Source organism: Henningerozyma blattae, chromosome 2 (assembly GCF_000315915.1).
Source record: "Henningerozyma blattae CBS 6284 chromosome 2, complete genome".
Lineage (NCBI taxonomy): Eukaryota > Fungi > Ascomycota > Saccharomycetes > Saccharomycetales > Saccharomycetaceae > Henningerozyma > Henningerozyma blattae.
This window is the reverse complement of record NC_020186.1, coordinates 1141793-1165069: the sequence shown is the minus strand read 5'-3', so window position 1 is coordinate 1165069 and position 23277 is coordinate 1141793. Positions and strand designations below refer to the sequence as shown.

Here is a 23277-nt window from a genome sequence, read left to right as displayed (position 1 = left end):
TATTACAATTTTGAAAGATAGGGTTTTCTTTAAAATTAAATCGTTAGGCAGTATCAGAACCAAAGAAAATTCTGTATAAGCTATCTATTCTTATAGAGAATAGAGCTTCTAATAAAAGTATTTGTAGATAAATTTATCTAGTATCGCTATAATATCCTCGTTTTTTTTTCTTAACTGCTATTTATTGTGAAAATCGTTTGTTAGCGATTCTCTTAACAATGTACTAACTTAGACGTGTAAGATTAAAAGGATCCTCATTTGTTCCTTTCGCAACGGAGCCAACAAAAATAGTCCGAACTGCATTAAAAGAGTATTATAATTTCCAAAACGTAAACATTTAATAGGAATGCTGTAGCTACTAAAATACAAAAAATAAGTAAGCTTTATCATACTCTACTATTACGCTAGTCATTTTAACAAATGTTTTAGTCTAACTATATATATTTTTATATTTAAAGTCTACATGCATCATATATACATTGTGAGTAAGGAAGAAAGAATGAGAGATAAGTAAGATAAAAAAATCCAACTAATAAATGTACTACCTATTGATTTTTTAGTAGTTAGTGATTTATATTATTGTAAAAGCTTTCTGTCTAAATTAAATTTAAATACCACACAATAGGCTTGATAAAAAGCCACCGTGTAAAATATTGTAATCAATGAAGTTATAAATGTAAATTCCACAGAACCATATCGATATTGGTATAAATCTTTTAATTGTAGTACGTATTGAAGAATAACTTTGCCAGGTAATTTGGATTGACCTTCACTTGTAATTCCTAAAGAATAAAGAATTTCACCAACTGTACAACGTTTCGGTAATCGCAATTTAACCATTAATTCCAATGAGATTTTGAAACACTGGGGGTTTATAGCACCCGCTTTTAGTTGAATCAAATATTTCCTTGGTAAACCGAAAAATCCAATCATTGGATCAGATGTAGTAGTCAAAGGCTTAGCTAACAAGCTAGAGCCTTTAGAAATAACTCTTCGGTATAAAGGCCAATCTTGTTCTATTCCTACATTTGTAACATATCTTGTACCAATTGTGAAAGGATGTATTCTCAGAGATTCTATCAATTGTGGGACACTTTCTGGTGTATGCTGTAAATTAGCATCCATACAAATTAAAATGTCACCTTGTGCTGCTTGAAACCCCCGTAAGACAGAGGAAGACAAGCCATGATTCTTCCTTCTAATAATAATTCTCACATTATAACCTTGCCTATTTAATTCTTCGACTTGTTGAATAGACCCATCATTTGAATTATTGTCGACAAATATTAACTCAGTTAAATTAGATTCTTCAGTAGCCAATGAGGGAAAAAGATTCGTAGTTAAGGTTTTAATATTTGATTTTTCATCATATGTTGGTACAATGATACTATTTAAAATATTCTGAGAAAGCATAATTGGCTATATTTTTCAAGTAGAGTAAAAAAAATAATTATAAAAAAATATCGAGTTAATAAAGTAGACTTTAGCAAATATACTTTTTAACAAATATAAACTTAAAGATATACAAGTTAAAATTTGCAACTTTTCAAAACTTATTTCAAGAAGATCAAATTCCAACAAATTATATACAGTATTATATAAGATTCCAATAATTCTAACTCCTAATTGTCAAAAATACAAATGTATCAGTTAATTATTGTTAAATGATTCCTCTATTATTTTTTTTGTATACCTTTGAAACCTCTCTTTGTTTATAAACAGATAAATGAAATTGAGAATCTTAATTAGAATTAGTAACTAAAGAGAGAAACAGCCAGAAATAAAAAAAGAAAAAAAATAACTTTATCTATTGTTATAACTATGAACACGTTTAAAATTATAAAAATTAACTACATACCAACTAGGGTTATATACCATCAAACTTAGAGAAAATAAATATCCCTATTTCAGTAAGTTGGGTCGACTTCCCTTACAACCCTTTTCCATTGTATCAAAAAGTTCATGCCTATATAGAATTCCGTTCTAAATTTCTATTTACATACGTAGTTATGAAACTTCTTGCTAATAATTCTATAACTTACTAAAATTTATCTGGGCAATATCTCAATTCTCACACAGACAGTAAAATAATAATAAAACACAGTATCCCTTATGTCTATTTAATGAGTTTAAATATTTTCTATACATGAGGCCAGTTTGATTGGCCGATTGTTCGGAATGAAAAAAAAAAGAACCCCAGAAACAGTGAAATGTTTCAATATTTTCTACATTTAACAACAAATGCCATGCAGAACTTAGTTTAAAATTACAGATAAATTAATCAAACTTGTGTTTATGAGGTGGAAGTCTCGGTGTTCTCCCTGTTTTGGGCTATCTTTTCAAGATCTTGACCTATCCATAGAACATTGTTGCATCTGATGAAGATATCTCCTAGCTGGCCTGTAGTTTTACCATCTACAATTTCTTCAGTATTTCGAAGCTGGATGTTAAAGTAGTTATCTGTTGATACTAAAATTCCTTTGTATTGAGTTTTATTGAATTTTAATGTGACTATTATAGGAGTGTCAATGAGACTTCTAAGGTATGGTTTAGGATTAACTGGTGTGAACTTTAATTTGGAATTGTAAATCCATTTATTCTCTTACACAGAGAAATTATGAAAGTAATGTTAGTAAAAAAAAATACTTCAACATAGGTATGAGGTAAAAAGATAGATAGACGTGAATGAATACATTGAATCATCGGATGAGAAGAATGATATTGTTTTGAACATTTTATATCCTGACAGCAAGTATTCGTACGATTAGTATGACAAGTATCTATCTCAGTGGTTAATAGGGCGATTAATACATACTTCTGACATTTATATTAGGTAGTTTAATTCTTGTTTCTTAGCAGAAATTGAAAGCGTCTCACAAGGTTTGTTTTTTTTTTTTTTTTTTTTTGCTATTTCTTGCCGTTTTCTAATTTATATCACTTAACTCGGAAGCTTAATTTGTTATTTTACATCCGTGAATTTTGTAAATTGAAATCTCTGATTACGCTTAATAGCAAGAATGTAAATGAAAATATATGATTAATTTTTATCAAAATTTTCTTTGAAGTATTTCAATTAATTCTTTAGTTAATCTTAAAAATATACTATAAGTATTTAGATTGGAAACCTCAAAATTATTAAGTCAACGATGATCAGGCGTTTTCCTGGATCATATTATGTATTATAAAGCAATTAATTTAAACTTTGTCTCATTTAAATTCTAATAAAGTGATTCAATATATTATACTTCTCTTGTGTTTCTTGAATTAAAATAAAATTAAATAAAATTATTGTCATCAATTACTCAATCAACTGAGGCCTCAAATTTTGTTTTTGTTTTAAATATTTATCTTATTGCCACTCAGACCTTTAAAATTATCTTTATTCTATTTTGATTATTACCTTTTGCTTTTCATCCTATATTCATTTTTACCTTTAACTTTATATTTTATATACATTTTTACATTTAACTTCTTATAATAGACACCTTTTTTTTTCCTATTAAATTTTTATTATATATCCTTTTTTTCCAGATTTATGATACATCGTGTAATTACCCGTTTTAGATAAATACATGCTTTTGCTATTACTACCCCAAAAAAAAAGATAAATATGAAACAAATAGTCCCATATTAAAATCATGTCTCAGTCTTAAACATCTGAGAGTTATAATCAGGTATCTACGAATTGTATGAAAAGAATTATGATTGCATAATTACTTTACCTATCTTGGATATGTAATTAGATTTTAAAATATCTATATTTGAATATTTAGCCTCAAATATTTGTAAATATGTATTCAAGTAAAATAATAATAGACAAAAAAAAGCTATTTAAACCAAGAATATTTTGATTAAAAAGAATTAATCATCTATATTCAATGTATTCTTTTTTCTTCTAAAAAATAAAGAATCAACACAAATCAACAACAATATTTACTTTACCTATTAACAATGCAACCAACTACTCAAGCTACCCAAAAAGAAAACTCTTCTGAAAACAAAGACAATTACATCATTCCAGGTTTGTTCTGGGATCCAGCATGTATTATTGCTTAAGTGATTCGCAATTATTAATCCAATATTTATATTCTTATTTCTAAATCAATTTCTCCTACGTTTTAAATTACTGATGAAAATATTATGAAGAATCTTTATAATAAACTCTCAGTATAATTTACTCTATTGTTCCCGTTCTTTCTACTTTTTCTTTGCCAAAATAAAAAATAAATGTGCAAATTATGTATATATTTAAATAAGGGCCCTTTATACTTTTAAATATACACATAAATATGTTCTTTTAAATACTAAAATCGATTTTTAGAAATTTTCTCATTTTATAAATGAACAAATGCCTATATATATATATATTTACAAAATATTGTTGGTTAGTAAATTTCCATAGACAAATGCTTCTTAGTAAATGTTTAAGAAAGCAATGTATGCTTAGAAAGAATGCGATATTTAAACTATTTACTTAAATATATATGTTTTGGTTTGTTTTGTTTTTGATGTAATTTTTTTATTTTCATCTTCAATTAGCATGGTTTATATTTGAGCGACTTTAGCCTTGTAATTAGGACTACCTTTATCATATTCACAACGTAACATTGCCCAACAGAATTCAGTTATGATTAAAGCCACCGATAATGCATATACTAAATTAATAGCATAAAAGAAGTTACTATTACCTGAGCCTACATCGATCCAAATATGATAAAAAATTGGGGATAATAAAATTGCATGTAAAAACAATAAGCTTGAGATTACTGGGTATTTCAAATAACCAAACAATGGCTTGAAAAAAGGAATTAACCCAATAAAAAAACTAATATCACCTAAAGTTGGATAAGGTTTTGTTAAAGTGATCCAACCAATCGATAGGATTAAAGAATAGAATGGTTGAGAGGAATTGAATCTTATTGAAATAGTTAAAACTATGGAAACAATGAAAAGATTGAAAACAGTCTTATAAAATGGAATGAATGAATCGAACATTTCAATAAAGAAATACCACCAAAGACCTAAATTGGGGAAATTTTTTGAAGAAGATAAATCCATCCAAAAAGTTGCATAAATGAAATTCCAATTTGAATTATTAATTATAAATGATATAGCAATTAATAACGTAAAGGATAACAATGCAAAGATGGCAAATCTTAATCTTGAACAATTCAATTTTGAAATTTTGTTTGCATTATTGTTATTTGAAATTTTTTTCTTATTTGAATCAATTGAAGCTGAATGAGAATGGGTAGGGCTATATGTGGAAGAATAATTTTTTGGTATAATAAATGATACTGGTAAGATTAATAATAATGAATAGATGGATATATTGGAAGCTAAGGCAATAAAGATAGAAGCGAGTAATAAATTATTATTTAAAGCGAAATAAATTGAATAAGAAATGAATAAATTATTAAAGATGGTCGATGATCTGCTAATGCATGTTAATAGAGACAATGGATTGAAAAGATAGAGCAGACCGATAGCCCAAGTTGGATTATTGAAATTGATCGAGTTTTGGAAATAATTTAGTATATGAATTAAATTTAGAGCAATCAAACTATCGATGATGGTATAAAACAAGGAAACCAAAAATTCCGAGCCATTGAAAATGGAAAGAATGGCCAAAAGCATTGGAGAATGATGTACTACACCACCATCATATACAGGAAGATCGTTGTTTAATAGATAAATCCCTTCTCTCAATGACTTAAAGGATGTTATGGGAGTAGAGAATTCCACTGATTTATCTAAAGTCTGTTGCAATGTTGGGAAGACCAGAGTGGTGGCCAATCTCAAGGCTATACCTGCCAGAAGCACTGCACCTACACTACCCTTCATATCACGCTGTTTGGTCACTTCAAGGTAGGAGATTATATTTGTTTAATTTTTAATGAAAATATATATACACACATATACATAATTGGCTTAATAATAGGATATAGATTTTATTCTTTTTTTTTCATTTCAAGATTTTCAAATTTCACGGAAATATATTCTCGCGAAAATATACTCCCAAAAGGGAAATGTTCCACGAGACTTGATGTTATTAAGCTAAGATTGATTTACAAAGTTATTCTATAGTAAGTATATATCAAGACATATTGTTGATTACTTTGTTGTATATGTATAATGGACAATTTAATTTATTACAGTAATCATTGAAACTCACTATATTTTTACTACATTTATTTTTTTTCTACTGATTATTTGTTGTTTTGATCCATCTTAATTATCTTACAATTCAATACCGTACGCCATCATCACTACCTTTCCTTTATAAACTCCGACATATATCTCAAATAAAAACGGCCTCATAACAATCATATACAAAATATATTTCCTTGATAATGGTCTATCTCATGTTTTCAAATTCTTACACATTTACAGAAGAAACAAAATTAATTGAACTTGTTTTTGCGTCCTCCAATTTTTGTGACACTTCAGGCATTTTGGTAGCGCCGTGCCTCAGAACGAGAAAAACTCCAGACAAACAAAAAAAAATCCAACTTTGGACAAAGCCAAACGAAGCGAAGTGGACAAACAAACAAACAAACAGTTAACAATCAACAACTAAACTAACAAACTAAGCGACCAAGTGTAAAGTACTGAAACAATTGACAATTGAATCAGGACCAGTAATCTATCGTAGCTAACGTAATTAAGATATCTTGATTGATACAAACTAATAAATTATTAAGAGTCTGTAATATCTGCTGAAATATTTTATTTTTTTTTAATTTTGTTGGCAATAATTTTTCACTTTGATATTTGAGCAGAATTTCGTTCGATCTTTTGATTATTTTATTTCAATATAATTGGAATTTTAGAAGCAAGATTGCAAGCACAAGTGTTGTCAGGAAATAAAGTATAGAACAGGATGGACTTCGAAACAAGTGAAGACGTGAACGGTATTAGATTTGCTTGGAATGTGTTTCCATCAACCAGATCCGACGCCACTAAAAACGTGGTCCCTGTCAGTTGTTTATACACTCCATTGAAAGAAGTTGAAGACTTACCTACTGCTCAATACAACCCAATCCTTTGTTCGAACCCACAATGTAAGTCTATTTTGAATCCTTATTGTTCTATCGATCCAAGAAACAATTCTTGGGCTTGTCCTATTTGTAATTCAAGAAACCATTTGCCTACTCAGTATGCAAATATGACTCAAGAAAACATGCCTGTTGAATTGCAATCCACTACTGTTGAATATATTACAAATAAGCCAATTCAAATTCCACCTATTTTCTTCTTTGTTGTTGATATCACTACTGAATCTGAAAACTTGGATGCCCTAAAGGACTCCTTAATCACTTCATTATCTCTTTTGCCACCAAACGCTTTGGTAGGGTTAATCACCTATGGTAATGTAGTCCTATTACATGATCTTTCCAGTGAAATTATTGAAAGATGTAATGTCTTCCGTGGTGATAGAGATTATAATTTAAAAGAATTAATTGAAATGTTAACAGGTCAAAAGCCTTCCTCTTCTTCTGCAAACTCAATGGTTTCCAATAAGATTACACCTTTCTCATTAAATAGATTCTTCTTACCTTTGGAACAAGTAGAATTCAAATTAAATCAAATGTTGGAAAACTTGTCACCAGATCAATGGAATGTTCCAGCAGGTCATAGACCTTTAAGAGCTACTGGTCAAGCTTTAAATATTGCTTCATTATTATTACAAGGATGTTATAAGAATTTTGCCGCTAGAATTATCTTATTTGCTTCTGGTCCAGCCACTTTTGGCCCTGGCTTGGTCGTTTCTTCAGAATTGAAAGATCCTTTAAGATCTCATAACGATATCGATAATGATCATGCTACTCATTATAAGAAAGCTTGTAAGTTCTATGATTCCATTGGTGAAAGAGTTGCTGAGAATGGTCATACTGTAGATATTTTTGCGGGTTGTTATGATCAAATAGGTATGTCTGAAATGCAAAATATGACAAACAAGACTGGTGGTGTTCTATTATTGACTGATGCTTTCTCAACTGCTATTTTCAAGCAATCCTATTTAAGAATGTTCTCTAAGGATGAAGAAGGTTATTTGACAATGGCTTTCAATGGTACTTTATCTGTAAAGACAAGTACCGATTTGAAACTACAAGGTTTAATTGGTCATGCTTCAGCTGTTAAAAAAACCGATACTGGATCTCGTAATGTAAGTGATTCTGAAATTGGTGTGGGTGGTACTTCCACTTGGAAAATGTCTTCATTTTCTCCACAACATACTTTTGCTGTGTTTTTTGAAATTACAAACGTATCTGCTGGTGCAGCTATGCAACAATCAAGAAATGGTGATTCTACACGTTTAGCTTATACTCAATTTATCACTACATATCAACATTCTTCAGGTGCTAACCGTATCAGAGTCACTACTGTGGCTAATCAATTGTTACCATTTGGTTCTCCAGCTATTGCTGCCTCTTTCGATCAAGAAGCAGCTGCTGTCATCATGGCAAGAATTGCTGTTCATAAAGCTGAGTCAGATGATGGTGCCGATGTCATTAGATGGATCGATAGAACTTTAATTAAGTTATGTCAAAAATATGCTGATTATAATAAAAATGATCCTTCTTCATTTAGATTGGCTCCAAACTTCTCTTTGTATCCACAATTTGCATATTATTTAAGAAGATCTCAATTCTTAAGTGTTTTCAATAATTCACCAGATGAAACTGCATTCTATAGACATATTTTTACAAGAGAAGATACCACAAACTCTTTAATTATGATTCAACCAACTTTAACTTCTTTCTCCATGGAAGATGAACCACAGCCTGTCTTATTAGATTCCATTTCAGTAAAACCAAATACCATTCTATTATTAGATACTTTCTTCTTTATTCTAATATATCATGGTGAACAAATTGCTCAATGGAGAAAAGCAGGTTATCAAGATGATCCTCAATATAGTGATTTTAAAGCTTTACTGGAGGAACCAAAATTAGAAGCTGCTGAATTATTAGTCGATAGATTCCCATTACCAAGGTTCATCGATACTGAAGCTGGTGGATCTCAAGCTAGATTCTTATTGTCAAAATTAAATCCATCTGATAATTACCAAGAAGCTACTCACGGTGGTTCAACTATCGTCTTAACTGATGATGTCTCTTTGCAAAATTTCATGACTCATTTGCAAACAGTATCCGTTAGTGGCCAACAATGATAACAAAAAAGGAAAAATAATTTTTATTAATAATAATATCATGACTAATATACAATCTTAAAGGATCTTTTGTACACTGGCTTTTTACCACCCCTCCGTCTCCTTATCTTTTTTTATCCCCTCCCTTCCCCTTATCCCCATTCATACTACTGACTCTTATATATATATATATACCTGTTAACTGTATTATTAGGTAGTATATATAATTTTATGTATAATGTTGATGCATAGTACTGCTTCAATCTTTATTTAAATTTTGGGTATATAATTTTTTTCTGTAGAATAGTTTGTATATATACCTCGTACTAACTCATTGTGTTCTTTTCTATATATATATACATATATGGTTGACAAACTATAATTCGTATATTGGCATATCAAGAGTAATGCCATCAAAAACAATGAAATTATTTAGTGGTGACTGTTTTTTACCCAAGATATTTATTACATCTTGAGCAACTGCACCCCCCATGATAGCAGCAACGGGACTAAATTCAATATTTCTTTGTCTTACCATCTGTTCAATACTTTCATCACGAAGTATATCTTTTAGCAAACCACCTTGATTGCAAACTTTTAACGTATATTCTTTTAATTGATCTATTGTAAGCTGTTCATTATTAAGTTCTTCTGGAATCGTTAATAAAGCAAGAGTTAGAGGCACCATATTGGACATTCTCTTAATTTGTCTACGATGTAACCCTTCAAAGGTAAATGTTTTTAATAACTCACTAAATGATTTATATATATGTCTTGTGGTGATTATTTCTTGTTTTTTGTCATTATTATTAGAATCTTCTTTTATTTCAATATTTGTTATCGTCCTATTCTTTGATACTTTTCCTAATTTTGTGGGTATTTGGCTCTGTAATTTTGTATCTTGAGAATCAAATTGAATCAAATCAATAAAACAATAAGCCGACAACCCATTAGAGCCTGTAATGTATAATGGGATATTTAATCTTCGAGTGGCATCATTTAGCCAACTGGCATCTGCAGGTATCAACTCAGTACCTACTATAAGATCAAATTTGGAGAAATATTCGTCATTTTTTGCTCTCAACTTATCAGTATCAACATGTAAAGTGACTCTAGGATTTAAATCTGCAATTCTTGGGCCTGCAGCCTCCAATCGTTTCATACTAACTTCATTCTTAGAAACAAAAAATTGACTTCCTAAATCTTCCTCAGTTAAGATACGGTCATCTAGCAAAGTCAATTGGCCGATACCACTCAACACAATGTTCTTCGCTATTTCTTGACCAATTGCTCCAATTCCAATTAATAAAACTTGAGTTGAACGCATTCTTGCTTGAGCTGCCATACCCCACAACCGAATTTGACGATCATAAAGTGCAATTTCGTCACTACTCAGCTTGTTCTCATTATTCATCTTTGAAATTATTAATTATTATGTGTATTTTATCTTCGATATCTTGTTTTAAAGATTCTGAGCAAATCTTGGAGAATATAAAACTTCTTATCTTATTCTATTATATAATTTTAATATTCTTTTTTTTTTTTAAACTATATATGCATATACTTAATTTTTCGTGTCGGTTACTATGAAATTTCAAATTCCATTATTTGAATTTTCAAAATTAATGAATAATCCGAAAAGGAACAATGCCGCTCTAAATTTAATATTCAATTACAACTTAAGTCAAATTAAAGCTTAAAATTAATATTTTAATTACAGTTTATTTATTATTTTAAATAATTTTAAATTTCAAATATACAGTGTTATAAGAAATAAAATCTATATATCAAAATATTCAAATAAATTACTTTATTTTTCCAATAAAATCAAGTTTTTAATAGAAAATATGAATCTATTAAAAATTTTAGATACGAAGCCTATACCTGCCATTGTAGATGCTAGAACTTTGGGAGTTTCTGGCAATACATCAGGAGATTATTGGTTACCCACACCAATGTGCCTATATCAAAAAGAGCTTACAGATCAAGTAATTTCTTTACATTACTCCGATATACTTCGATATTTTGAAACAAGTCATTTCCAAGAAGACGTTGTATTAGAATCTTTAAGAACGATGTGCTATAATAGTGAGTTAGTAGCAACGCATCCTTATCTTTTAATTGATCATTATATGCCAAAAAGTTTAACTGGGAAAGATATCCCAAACCATCTGAGTGAGTTTAGCGGCAAATTTACCGTTTTAAAAGATTTAATTGCTATTTTACAGGAATATGAAGCAGATACAGCTATAGTCTGTAGGCCTGGTAGAACTATGGATTTAGTAGAAGCTCTTTTGATGGGATTGAAAGTTAATATTAAAAGATATGATGGAAATACTGTTAAAAGTAAACAATATAAGGCTAAACAGAAGACATTTTCTTGTACATGTCATATTTTTCCCTCTACGGATTATGATTCTAAAAAAATACCTATTGAAGCTTCATTACAATTCAATTGTGTTATAACATTAGATCCAAGTGTTGATACCAATACCAAAGCATTTCGAAAAATTAGAAATTATGGTAAAGATACTACTACTCAAGATGGTAGTGATAATTCTCCAATAATTAGATTAACGACGATTAATTCTATTGACCATTGTAAATTATTTTTTAAAAATAAAAACTCCAACGGTTCAACTAGTAATAGCAATACCAATAAGGATAAGGATAAACTCGGCGATGAAGATTTAAAAACTTTAGAAAATATAACAGCTGGTATTGTCGTTTTAAGAGGTCGTGTTGGTATTCTGCCACCAGATTTACGTCCTATTTATTCACAAAAATTATCTTATTTAATACCTTGGATTGAAAATACACAATTGCCCTGGCCGTTACCTGATATTTATCCAATCAAAGAATATAACTCTGTAGATGTTGAAATATCTCTATTGACTGAAGTTCATTATAAACAAGTCGAAGATGAGTTAGAAGCTGCATTTGGTCGTAAGACTCGTGGTCGCAATAATAATTCTAATAATACTGGTAGTACTAAAAATGGAAAACTAGAAGACACTGTTTTGCCATTTTATATGTTAAAAAGATTAAAGAATGATTATTCAACTAATCCAACTAAGCAAGATATGACTCAATTAACAGGGATTACAACTGCTAATTCAAAGATGGGAAATATGTATCATCTATCTAGTGGGATCTTAACTCATAAATTGGTTCAAGAAATAGGTCAAATATATGTTGAATTAGATTTACAAAACAAAGAGATTAATGGATATATTCAAACTAACTTAATAGAAGAAGACCATGTCCAGAATTTCCAGGAAGAATATAAAAAGATGAATACAAAAGTCGAGCAGGCATTGCTCACTGATTCAAATAACAAACAAAGATCACAAGAAATCTTCAATGAAAATAAGCAGAAGCTTACTGAGATTGAAAAATTAAAAGAAACATTTGAGAAAATGAAAGAACTGTTAAAGAATAAAAATAATGACTTATTTGAATCATATTCTAAACAATTGAGTTTACAAGATGATATTAGGCATAAAGAATCACAACTCAATTCCAATCGTACTGAAAAAGAATATATGGAAAAGGAATTTAACCGTGCTGAAGCATCTAAGAATGATTCTGAAATTGAAATTGAAAAATTAACAAATGAAATTAATGAGTATGCAAATATAATTAAAACTAAACTAGAAAATGTGACAAAGAATGGTTCTGGATTACATGAAAGTATAAATAAATTAAACGACCGTAGAGAGCAACAAATCTCTTCTTTTAAAGTCAGTGAAATAAATCTAGGAAATGTTGTTCATGATCTTCACAAGATACCCACTCCACGCATAAGAACTTCTGCGCAAGTTACAAAAAAGGGAAGAAGAAAGAGAGGTTAGTTTAGTTTCCAATTAAACTTCAGATAACTTATTTTCAATGCAAAAAAAGAAAAAAAATAACTTTTTGCTTATGATGCATGATAACTTAGGTAACAGTATTATTCAAGAGTTAACAGTTCAAATTGGATTTCATACTAGAATTATCTATTACTTATATGATACTACTACCCCAAGAATCAAACTCTTTCTGACTACCACTAAACAAGAACGATTGAATTTTTTCAAAATTGTTTCTTATTCCCCTATTAAATCCGTCTTATTGAACAGTGCATGTAGTCAATCATTTTTCCATTCTGCAAGCAATAATAATTGGATCCCCATTGTAAGAGACATAGCGGATATAATATAATGCAAGCAACTAGGCTTCATTGTGGATTCTTCTTTATTTAGAAGTTTTACCGATATTGTCATTGGATACAGCGGCCGCGTTTTTTTTCTACTACGAAGTAAAAAAATATTATGCTAAATCCAATTACGGAGCTTATCAATGTTTTGGAAACAACCAGGTAACAGAAATATATAAAGGCAATAAGATTCTATCTGAAACCTGTAACTAAAGTTTGTTTTCTATATAAGTAAACTAAGAGCCACCACATTTTTACAGACTCAGCAAATAATTTATAGATTATAGTCAGTGTCTCATTGGACTATGTATTCCCATATAAATATGCATATATACATGTATTACCAGAATTAGCTTTAATGTCAAATAAACTATTAATTTCTTATAAATTACATTATAATAAATTTAAAAATAAGCAATTGGGATTATAACAAGTAGCTATCGAATTGAAATAAGTCATCAAGCAAGAGTTAAGAAAGAGGCGTGAAGCTTTTTATAATAGAAAAAGCGCAAATTCTAAGATATTTAATGAATATAATTAAATACGCATAACTAAAATCAGAGACAACTGGATATCTCGATAGATAGGTATTGCAAAATAATCTTTCTACTTTAAATAATTTATATTGTTGTAAATAAGGATGAGGCAGCTCTTCAAAATATCAATGATCCGAATCTTTAAAATTAAAATATCCGAAGAAATTTAGGTTAAAATATTCTTTTTATTTTTAATAATATAAATCAAATATATATATATCTATATTATAAATATCCTATCTCAATTGCTGGCCCGATATATATCACAAGATTTAAGTTGTAACAAATCTAAAAGGTCTTTGAGAGTAGCCTATATTTTATTGCCATCTTTATCTAAGAGAAAACTATTGCCTAAGATATAATACCCTAGATATATATACTCTAAGATATATATGACTATTATATGACAGTATTGAAAAATCTTGGGAAACTGCTTACCAAGAAGGATTTGCAGGTATCCACAAGGGCTCATAATGAACCCTGCTCAAATTTAATAACCCCAAAAAATTTCCCCATTAACAAGACGCATGAAGATAAAAGGAATCCTAAACAGACACATTTGCCAAAGAGACCCTCAGTTGCTATTAGTTTTAAAAATGAAGATAAGAAGCACATACATAGGAAAGGTACTCTTGGGAAAAGTTTAATACCTATGAAAGAGTTGAAGGAACTGAATCGTGGTTTTAATAAAAAAATTGTTCATGAATATTTATCGCCATTAAGTAAAACAAACTTTAAAAGATTGGATCCAAATCTAAAATACGATTTTAAAAAAGCGGAGGCTTTTACTACTTACTCGAAAACTGTTCAGAGAAATCTCGTTAATGGATTAACATCAAATGTTGAATCAATAAACTATCAGAAGTTTTTAAGCAAACTATTATCAATATTAATGAAAAATTCCACCCACATTAAGCAACTTTCAGCAATTCCAAATTTTAATTACTCGTTATCTGGTTCAAATAATATATATTTAAACTATACCTGTGAAGAAGTGCCAGCTTTACCAGATTTTGATAAAAATCCAGAATTATTTGAAAACTATATTGGGATATTAACTCATACTAATTTCTTATATAAAAACTCATCAAGATTAAATGGTATTATACCGAAAATTTTACGTAATCTAATGCATCCATCAAATATTAAAACTTTAAAACTAAGAACAGTTAATACTTATAATGATGTGATTTATTATTTTGGTACTAAGCACGATTTTGCTAGTAGTAGAGAGGTATTTGCACAGATGAAACTTGAAAGTTGTTCACCAAATACCAGAACTTATAATTTGTTATTAAGAAATATACTTAGAAATCTAAGACTTAATAAATCAAAACCTATTTATGATGAAGTAATATTTTATCTTGAAGATATGGAATCGCATGGTGTTAAGCCAGATTTGGTTACCTGGTTAACATGTTATAATTTTTTAAATGAAAACTTATCAAGACAAATTTTTATTGAGCAAATGATCTCACTTGGATTTCCAATTACAAATGAAGTATTATATGCAATTGTTAAAACTTCTGATAAAATTGATTATATGCTTCAGTCTAAAAATAAAGCAAAGGATAATACTTCTAATAACGATAACGATCATACTTTATCTGAGATTTTAGGTATTTTAAAAGAACATAAAATACCTCTTAACCTAAAGCTTTTCAATTATTGTATCAAGAAACTTTTATATGAAGACAATTATCCAGTTGCTATGAAAATTGTGGAATATGCTATTAATAATCAAGATAGTGACTCAAAATTATTCAAACCTAATCATAAGACTTTAAATCTTTTTTTAGTCTATCTAGCAAATAAAGGCCGTCTGGATTTAAGTATTATGACTTTTAATACATTCGCATCAAGATTCAAAATTAAGCCCACTATTGATTCATTTAATCAAATGTTTAAGGCATTAGTTAGAAATGGTTATAGTACTCATTTTAGTGTTGTGTCTAAGATTATTCATACTTGGCAAAATGATTGGAATTGTGGTCGTAGACAATCTTATTGGCATATCAAAGCTCAAGCAATTAGTAAATTTAATTGTCAAGCAAAGGAAGTTGGATTAATGGAATTGGAAGAAAAAAGTAAATTATTGAAAAATTTAATATGGTCCAAAGATCTTGCTTATACTATTAAAGTTTGGAACGAATGTAAACATCTGCATTATCATTTAAGATATTTAGGATGTATACCTCCACATATGAAAGGGACGATTGGAACTTCGTTGGAAAAAAATTAAAAAATGGAACTATAAACAAGCATGCTAATATTCAAAAAATTAAATATAAAAAACGTATATCAGAGATTGCAATCCAACATGCAATGATTAAAAGATTGCCCTATGTCAAAGACGACCAAAATAATAACTATTACAAAGCTTTAAAAGATGAATTAATAGAGCGTAATATATATCATTACAATGATATTGATGACAAATGATTTTTTTTCTTAATAAATATCATGTAAATATGAGATAGAATTGATAAACCCAAATTGAGGGAATTTGTATATAAGTGTATATTAGTCTGTTTTCCCTTTTTTTTTCTGGAGATGTTTTATCATGTAAATATAATAATCAATAGATAGGGTAATAAATAATACAATATTTATTTATTTTTTTTAATAAAGAATTATAAAAAGTATTGGTATTTACTTTTAAATATATATAAAATTATATATATAAATTATTAAGGTCGGTTAGTTTAATAAAAAAAAGGATAAAAATTACGACATAATACAAAAGGTTCATGAAGAGAATGGTTGTTTTTTTTATTATTATTATTAGAAAAAATAAAATATAATTATCTGTTAAATTTTCAAAGAATAGTGGAATAATAAGTTAATAAAGAATGTAAGAATGTGTAAGTAGAGTCAATAATATTTGAGCAGGCGAGAAATAAAAAGGATGAAGTGAGATCTTTATATGTATATAATATGAAGTATCATTTCTTTACTTTTGAAGCAACTTTCTTTGCACCATTTTCAAGTTCTGGTTGGAGTTTTGTTTCAACCAATTCTTCACCTTCTTGGATGATGGTATCATTACTTGTTTGTGGTTCTAAGGCAGCACCCATATATTGAGCTCTCTTTGAAGTACGTTTTGGAGCAGTCCCTTTTGAATCTGATGCAGCAGCAACAGGAGATTTAGCAGCAGAAATTTGTTGAGCTGGGTGTTCATATTCTTCTTCCTCAGCTACTTCAGCTTCAGCTTCCTCTTCATCATCATCTTCTGGTTGTTCTTCATATTCTCCTTCTTCAGCTTCATCACGTTCTTCTAATTCTTCAGCTTCTTCATATTCATCCTCATCATGTTCATATTGGTCACCTTCGACGTACTGTTCAGCATATTCTTCTTCTTCCTCTTCTTCTTCTTCTGGTTCTTGGTATTGTTGAGGAGCAACACGACGTTGAGATTGTGGTTGTGGTTGAACTAATTCTTCTTCTTCCTCCTCCTCTTCTTCTTCTTGTTCTAAAGCATCTTCATCTTCTTCTGATGGTACATCTTCATAAACGTCTTCAGCAGTTTGATAGAAGGATAAAGTTGGTTTGATTTCAGCTACATCTAGAGTCCAAGATTCTAATGCATTTTCAGCATCCATAATAATTTGAGTAGATGCCTCATACCCATCGTACGCTGGTCTAGTTTCACCGGGAGTCACTGGAGAATCATCTAACAATTCCAATAATGCCTTACCGTAGCCCGCAATCAAGGCGAATTTTTCAGACATTTCTCTTAAGGAATCGAATTTATAGTTGAAAGCTGCCTTCATCTTGTCTCTTGTTATGTTTGATAATTGAGCTTCAGCAACCAAGGATTCTGCTTCTGCTCTTACCAGTTCTTGTTCAAGACCTCTAATCTTGGTAGATTGAGGATCTCTATATTTCAAGTTGGCAATAGCATTAGTAATCTTATCCTTACGGTATCTTGTTGGTTGAACAGAGGCCTCGATATTTCTAATGGATTTCAAAGTGATTCTATATTGATCGTATTTATCAATGAACTGATCTTGTAATTCACCCAATTCATATAATAAAACACCCAACTTATCAGTGACATCGGAAACATCGTCATCATTGTCGTACCCCCATTGAGAAAGACATCTTGCAGCAATTCTTCTTTCATTAGCCACAATTTCTAACGATTGTAAATAGTTCTTTTCAGTCTTAATCAATTGAGATAATTTTCTAGACAATTCTGGACCTAGATTGCCTACAGCATTTCTTCTGAACGAAGAAGCTATGGACCTTTTACCAAAAAACTTGGATCTTGTGGTGGCAGGTGGTGGAGGTGGTGATTGTAATTGAGCAGCACTTGGAGCCCTTTGGTTTCTTAACGAATAAGTTCTATTCATTAGTGGTGAGTTAAAATGTTGTGTTGTGATGAGTTAATAGCGATTGATTGTATCCCTTACAAAAACAAAAATAAAAAAAGTTTTTTTTATTACAAAAACCCTTTAAAATATTTTTTATATATATATATTTGTATATACGAATTTATATTCAACTTTTATATAACCTTCTGATTTTTTTTATTTTTCTATTATCCTATAATATTTTTTTATTTTATATTTTAATTTTTCATTAGCTTGAATAGGGAGCCAAATAGAAGAAAAAGAAAAACAACTAGAATTACAATAACATTATAACCCATTAATCTAATGTCCTTGTTCCAATCTCATTTCCGTTTCAAGGTTTCACTAGGAGGAGGTAGTTCCCGTTTAGGAATCTGGGTAAGAAGGGGAGATTCCATTTTTGGAAATGGTCATAGAAGATGTCTGAGAAAATACCGCAGAAGTATAATACCCGATATGGACACAATTAATTACAGATACCACAGAGGGTCAGCAGTTCCTGAACTTCCTTTTTAGGAAAACCACATGAGGGAGGAGGTATTTTCTTTCTTAGAAATTGATGCAGTGTCTATTTGGGATACAAGGCCTAAAAGAGATATACAGGGGGAAGTTGGTTGCCGTTTCTGGGTAAGGCACGAATGGTGTCCAATTCCGTTTTGGGAAACTAAAGGGAGGTCCGCCGCACTTTGATTTCCTAAATCGGAGAGAAGTCGCATCGCCACCCTTTTGCCTATTTAGGAACACTATTTGAAAATGGGAAAAACAAAAATATTGCCTTTTTAAGGAAGTTCAGATTCTGTTGAGCACGTGACTTAGGAATTAGCCATGTGATATTGTCATGTGACTGAAATTAGGGCTAGGGTTGGCATGTGGTAATATTTGGGTTGTTTCTTTGAAATATATACTATAACAAGTTTTATTATATGAAATTCAAGATATATATGTATGTATAATATATGCATATACGTAGATCAATATATTATTTTGTTTTGATAGGGTAACAGAAAAAGTTATGAATAGATATGATAGACAATTGAGATTATGGGGTAATGAAGGACAAAACTTGTTAGATAATTCTCATATTGGTATCATTGGTAATAATAGTGAATTATTTCAAGAAATTTTGAAAAATTTGATTTTACCAGGGATAAGGCAATTCACTTGGTTTCAATTAGACAATGGTGATGATTCTGTGGTTGATACAACGATGGAAAATAATGATATTGGGTTTTTCCCAGATACAATCAATCAATTAAAAGATTTAAATCCAAATAATGTGGCAATAGATGTAAAGAAAATTTCTATAAATGATATTATTACAAATGATGTTGATGCTACGTTGTTTAGGGGCTTAGATTTGATATGCTTGGTGAATATTGGTGATTTAAAACTTTTCCAAGCTCTTAATAATAATAATAATAATAATAATAATAATAATAATAATAATAATAATAATAATAATAAACATGGGATCCCTAAAGTTTTAAATTGTTTTACAAAAGGGAATTTTGGTTATTTTAATATAAATTATTCAACAAATTTCCATTTCGTTATTAATGAGCATAATGATTATAGATTACCCATATTACGTTTGGATCATCCCTGGAAGGAATTGGAGAATTATTTAAATTCTTTTAACTTTAATGATATCGACTTGAATGAATTAGCAAATCTTCCCTATCCAATTATTTTATATCAATTACTTCAAAAACACAACTGCGACGTTAATTTACCAACATTGAAAAAAAATTTCGATAATTTTATTTCAAATTTTAATTATCAAAATGAAATGGAAAAATTGGAAATTCATACTCTATTGAATATACTCGAGGTGAAAAGATTCCTTTTTTTATCAATGACAGATTTAGAATTTAATACTCGATTATATGATACATTAGTGCAATCGATATCATTTCTAAATTCATATATTAAAAAATATTCCTATCTTGATGAATTTAATTTGAAAATTTATCTTTTAATCGTGTCTGTAAAACAATTTATGGATATGGATTGTGGTGCTATTGGTAATGCCGTCGGTGAGAAGATTAAATGGTATCCCTTAATTAATTATTTACCTGATATGGATTCATCTACTGAGCAATTTAATCGATTGAAAAAAATTTATGATTCGAAATATCAATCCGATTTGAAGAAATTCGTTCAATTAATTAATGATAATAAATTAAATTATTTTAGGGGAAATAATAAAAATTATTTCCAAGAGATTAATATTGATGTGAAATTTATAGAAAATTTTCTATTAAATTTAAAGGATTTCAAAATAATTAATTTGAATACCATAAATAATGATAGTGGTATTATAAATCTATTAAATACCGCTAATATTAGCCCAGTTAACGAGACATTTGGTGATAATGCCAAAGCTACAAACTTATTAAAGTTTCTATTGAATAATCAATTTAATTTATTACAATCAAACAATACCAAAGATAATAATAGTTTATGTGATTTGATTGAATTCGATAATTACTCAACTATATCATTCATGGCAGCTATTGCATCAGAAGAGATTATTAAATTATTAACTCATCAATTTATACCTATTGATAATACTTTAGTCTATGATAACTTTAATGATCATATTATTACCTTGCAACTATAATTAACTGTTGGATTCTTAGTACATTTAATACAATAGGGTGCATGAGTGGAGCTCCAAAAAAGGAGTACATCAAAGCTATATATGAGTGTTTCTAGTATCCATATTACGTGTTATATAGGAAGGGTCCCAATAGAGAGTTTCATTGCCTGCTTGCTCATCGACCCATAATAGCCCATTCGATACCATTTCTTTCAAAACAGATCGACTTCTAATAGTTTTCCAATCTAAATTTGCCTTTAATAAAGATATACTAGAATAACCCAATATAGAACATATCTCTAGAATCTTTGTTTGATCAGAAGTTAATTCATTCGGTACACTCCTCAAAAATTTTATACCTCTAATTTCAAATATTTCAAATCCACCATCCAAAGATTTTATCATATTTATAGATTTTTCTAATTCTTCTTTATTAATCTTTCTAATATCTTTAAAATATATATTTAACAATTCATCAAAAGATATTATACCACCGTTAACATCTTTTGTCTTTCTACAGATTTCAATTATCTTAACACAGATTTCATAATAAAAATCTTCTACGTTAAATAAATGTTTATCTTTATCAAATAATTGTAATGGATCTATACCAATAATAGAACACATTCTTATAAATTTCGATCTAAATTCTGGATTTTCTTTAATCTCAGCATTATGTTTTTTTGCAAATTCAATTAACCTTTTTTGAAAGATTTGTAATTGATTGTTTAATTCATCATTTTGTTTATTTAAGACATTCGATCCAATATCTGCATATCCCTTATCATTAGGATTAGAAAATGCTGCCAACCCAAATTTTTTATGATTCATGATATTTTAACGTTTCTTGTAGGTAATGTTGAAAAGCCTTTATCGATTACGTTTATTCAGAGAAGTATAATAGTGATTAATGAATATTTATGAAATAAAAGGGTCCAAAAAATAAACCAAAAAAAATGTAGATATAATTCAAGAATGCTCAAAACACTACATGCTTCCCTCTTTTCTCATTAAAGCTTATTTTCATTTTAAAGATAGCTAGGATTAATTGTTTCCGGTTTATCACCTAAATTCGAAAAATAATAAGTGAAAAATTCAATGTATAACAATTAAAAGATAATATATATATGTTTAAAATACGTTACTATTAGCTATTCTTACGAGAGTAATAATATCTGATTAACATCAGCTTAGCATTCCACCTATGACATTATCTGATTTTAAGCCAGAAACCTGGACAACTTCATCTATTGAAGCCTTGAAGATATCATTAGTTGGAGAAAATGCTATCCAATTCCCACCTAATTTTACTCATGCTATCTTTGGTGAAACAGAACAAATATTTGGTTATAAAGATTTAATTATTCATTTAGTATTTGATTCTGTCACCTTTAAGCCTTTCTTCAACATTAAATATTCCAAAAAATTGGATAATGATGAAATTGATGATATTAAAGCAAAATTATTAAATTATTTACCAAAGGAAGATGTTGTCTTTAAAGATGAAGAAAAATGGATAGATCAATTTGAACATGAACAGAAAACTTTTGAATTACCTGATGATAGTTTTAAGATCAATGAATATTCTGCAGATGATGGTGATTTTATAATTTTCAAACAAAACGTCAATGTCCCATTCTGTGAAAAATTACATAGAAGAATTCAAATCTTATCCTTATTTTTTATTGATGGTGCATCATATATAGACGCAAATGATTCAAATTGGGAAATATTTTGGTTATTTGATAAAAATTCGAAAAAATGTATTGGATTCTCTACAACATATAAATATTGGACATATATTAACGCTGAAGAATTTAATAAAGAAAATAATTTAAAATACAGAGCTAAAATTTCTCAATTTTTAATCCTACCTCCATATCAGAATAAAGGTCATGGTACCAAGTTTTATGAATCCATCGTAGATTTCTGGATGAAAGAATCATCCATTATTGAAATAACTGTTGAAGATCCAAATGAAAGTTTTGATGATCTAAGAGATCGTTGTGACTTAAATCGGTTATATGAAAAGGGATTTTTCCAAGAAGTCACTTCAGTGAAAGAATTCGATGAAAAATGGTACTCGAATAATAAATCAAAATTTAAATTAGAAACTAGACAATTTAAACGATTAGTGGAAATGATTCTGCTTTATAAAGAATCCTCACTCTTCCCGCAACAAGTGAAAATAAGATTATATCAGAAGAATTGTGACGCCTTAAAAGCAATGGAAGAAGAAGATCAAATAGAGGCTTTAGACAAACAATTTAATCTCTTGAAAGAGGATTACACACGCATTTTAATGCAATGTAAATTTTTGAAAAGAAAAATCAAATTGGAAGATTCCACTCCATCTTTAAAGAAAAAGAGAGTTTGATTCATAGAATATAAAGATCATGTTTGTTCAGCATTGTATAGTAATATCTTAA

General features: G+C 29.1%; 12 protein-coding genes across 12 annotated transcripts; 6 read left to right on the top strand and 6 right to left on the bottom strand.

The window, feature by feature from the left end:
• Positions 1-576: 576 nt before the first annotated feature.
• On the bottom strand, positions 577-1413 carry TBLA0B04940 (polyprenol monophosphomannose synthase; the record flags this gene model as incomplete). Its single annotated transcript, XM_004178800.1, has 1 exon — positions 577-1413. One exon carries the CDS (start codon positions 1411-1413, stop codon positions 577-579), a length of 837 nt encoding a protein of 278 aa, XP_004178848.1.
• Positions 1414-2293: 880 nt separating this feature from the next.
• On the bottom strand, positions 2294-2824 carry SMX3 (mRNA splicing protein SMX3; the record flags this gene model as incomplete). The annotated part of the gene is made up of 2 exons (XM_004178799.1): positions 2294-2599; positions 2816-2824. The coding sequence occupies 2 exons, from the start codon at positions 2822-2824 to the stop codon at positions 2294-2296; spliced, it is 315 nt and encodes a 104-aa protein (XP_004178847.1).
• A 1127-nt stretch (positions 2825-3951) lies between these two features.
• Positions 3952-4056, top strand: TBLA0B04930 (uncharacterized protein; the record flags this gene model as incomplete). The annotated part of the gene is made up of 1 exon (XM_004178798.1): positions 3952-4056. The coding sequence occupies one exon, from the start codon at positions 3952-3954 to the stop codon at positions 4054-4056; it is 105 nt and encodes a 34-aa protein (XP_004178846.1).
• A 489-nt stretch (positions 4057-4545) lies between these two features.
• GAB1 (GPI-anchor transamidase subunit GAB1) lies at positions 4546-5844 on the bottom strand (the record flags this gene model as incomplete). The annotated part of the gene is made up of 1 exon (XM_004178797.1): positions 4546-5844. The coding sequence occupies one exon, from the start codon at positions 5842-5844 to the stop codon at positions 4546-4548; it is 1299 nt and encodes a 432-aa protein (XP_004178845.1).
• A 1039-nt stretch (positions 5845-6883) lies between these two features.
• TBLA0B04910 (uncharacterized protein) lies at positions 6884-9178 on the top strand (the record flags this gene model as incomplete). The annotated part of the gene is made up of 1 exon (XM_004178796.1): positions 6884-9178. One exon carries the CDS (start codon positions 6884-6886, stop codon positions 9176-9178), a length of 2295 nt encoding a protein of 764 aa, XP_004178844.1.
• Positions 9179-9533: 355 nt separating this feature from the next.
• Positions 9534-10571, bottom strand: AOS1 (E1 ubiquitin-activating protein AOS1; the record flags this gene model as incomplete). Its single annotated transcript, XM_004178795.1, has 1 exon — positions 9534-10571. One exon carries the CDS (start codon positions 10569-10571, stop codon positions 9534-9536), a length of 1038 nt encoding a protein of 345 aa, XP_004178843.1.
• Positions 10572-11004: 433 nt separating this feature from the next.
• Positions 11005-13011, top strand: HDA3 (Hda3p; the record flags this gene model as incomplete). The annotated part of the gene is made up of 1 exon (XM_004178794.1): positions 11005-13011. The coding sequence occupies one exon, from the start codon at positions 11005-11007 to the stop codon at positions 13009-13011; it is 2007 nt and encodes a 668-aa protein (XP_004178842.1).
• A 1283-nt stretch (positions 13012-14294) lies between these two features.
• On the top strand, positions 14295-16133 carry AEP3 (Aep3p; the record flags this gene model as incomplete). Its single annotated transcript, XM_004178793.1, has 1 exon — positions 14295-16133. One exon carries the CDS (start codon positions 14295-14297, stop codon positions 16131-16133), a length of 1839 nt encoding a protein of 612 aa, XP_004178841.1.
• Positions 16134-16836: 703 nt separating this feature from the next.
• LSP1 (lipid-binding protein LSP1) lies at positions 16837-18246 on the bottom strand (the record flags this gene model as incomplete). The annotated part of the gene is made up of 1 exon (XM_004178792.1): positions 16837-18246. One exon carries the CDS (start codon positions 18244-18246, stop codon positions 16837-16839), a length of 1410 nt encoding a protein of 469 aa, XP_004178840.1.
• Positions 18247-19258: 1012 nt separating this feature from the next.
• On the top strand, positions 19259-20869 carry ULA1 (Ula1p; the record flags this gene model as incomplete). Its single annotated transcript, XM_004178791.1, has 1 exon — positions 19259-20869. One exon carries the CDS (start codon positions 19259-19261, stop codon positions 20867-20869), a length of 1611 nt encoding a protein of 536 aa, XP_004178839.1.
• Positions 20870-20944: 75 nt separating this feature from the next.
• Positions 20945-21679, bottom strand: SNF8 (ESCRT-II subunit protein SNF8; the record flags this gene model as incomplete). The annotated part of the gene is made up of 1 exon (XM_004178790.1): positions 20945-21679. The coding sequence occupies one exon, from the start codon at positions 21677-21679 to the stop codon at positions 20945-20947; it is 735 nt and encodes a 244-aa protein (XP_004178838.1).
• A 373-nt stretch (positions 21680-22052) lies between these two features.
• Positions 22053-23225, top strand: HAT1 (histone acetyltransferase catalytic subunit HAT1; the record flags this gene model as incomplete). The annotated part of the gene is made up of 1 exon (XM_004178789.1): positions 22053-23225. One exon carries the CDS (start codon positions 22053-22055, stop codon positions 23223-23225), a length of 1173 nt encoding a protein of 390 aa, XP_004178837.1.
• Between the last annotated feature and the right edge of the window lie 52 nt (positions 23226-23277).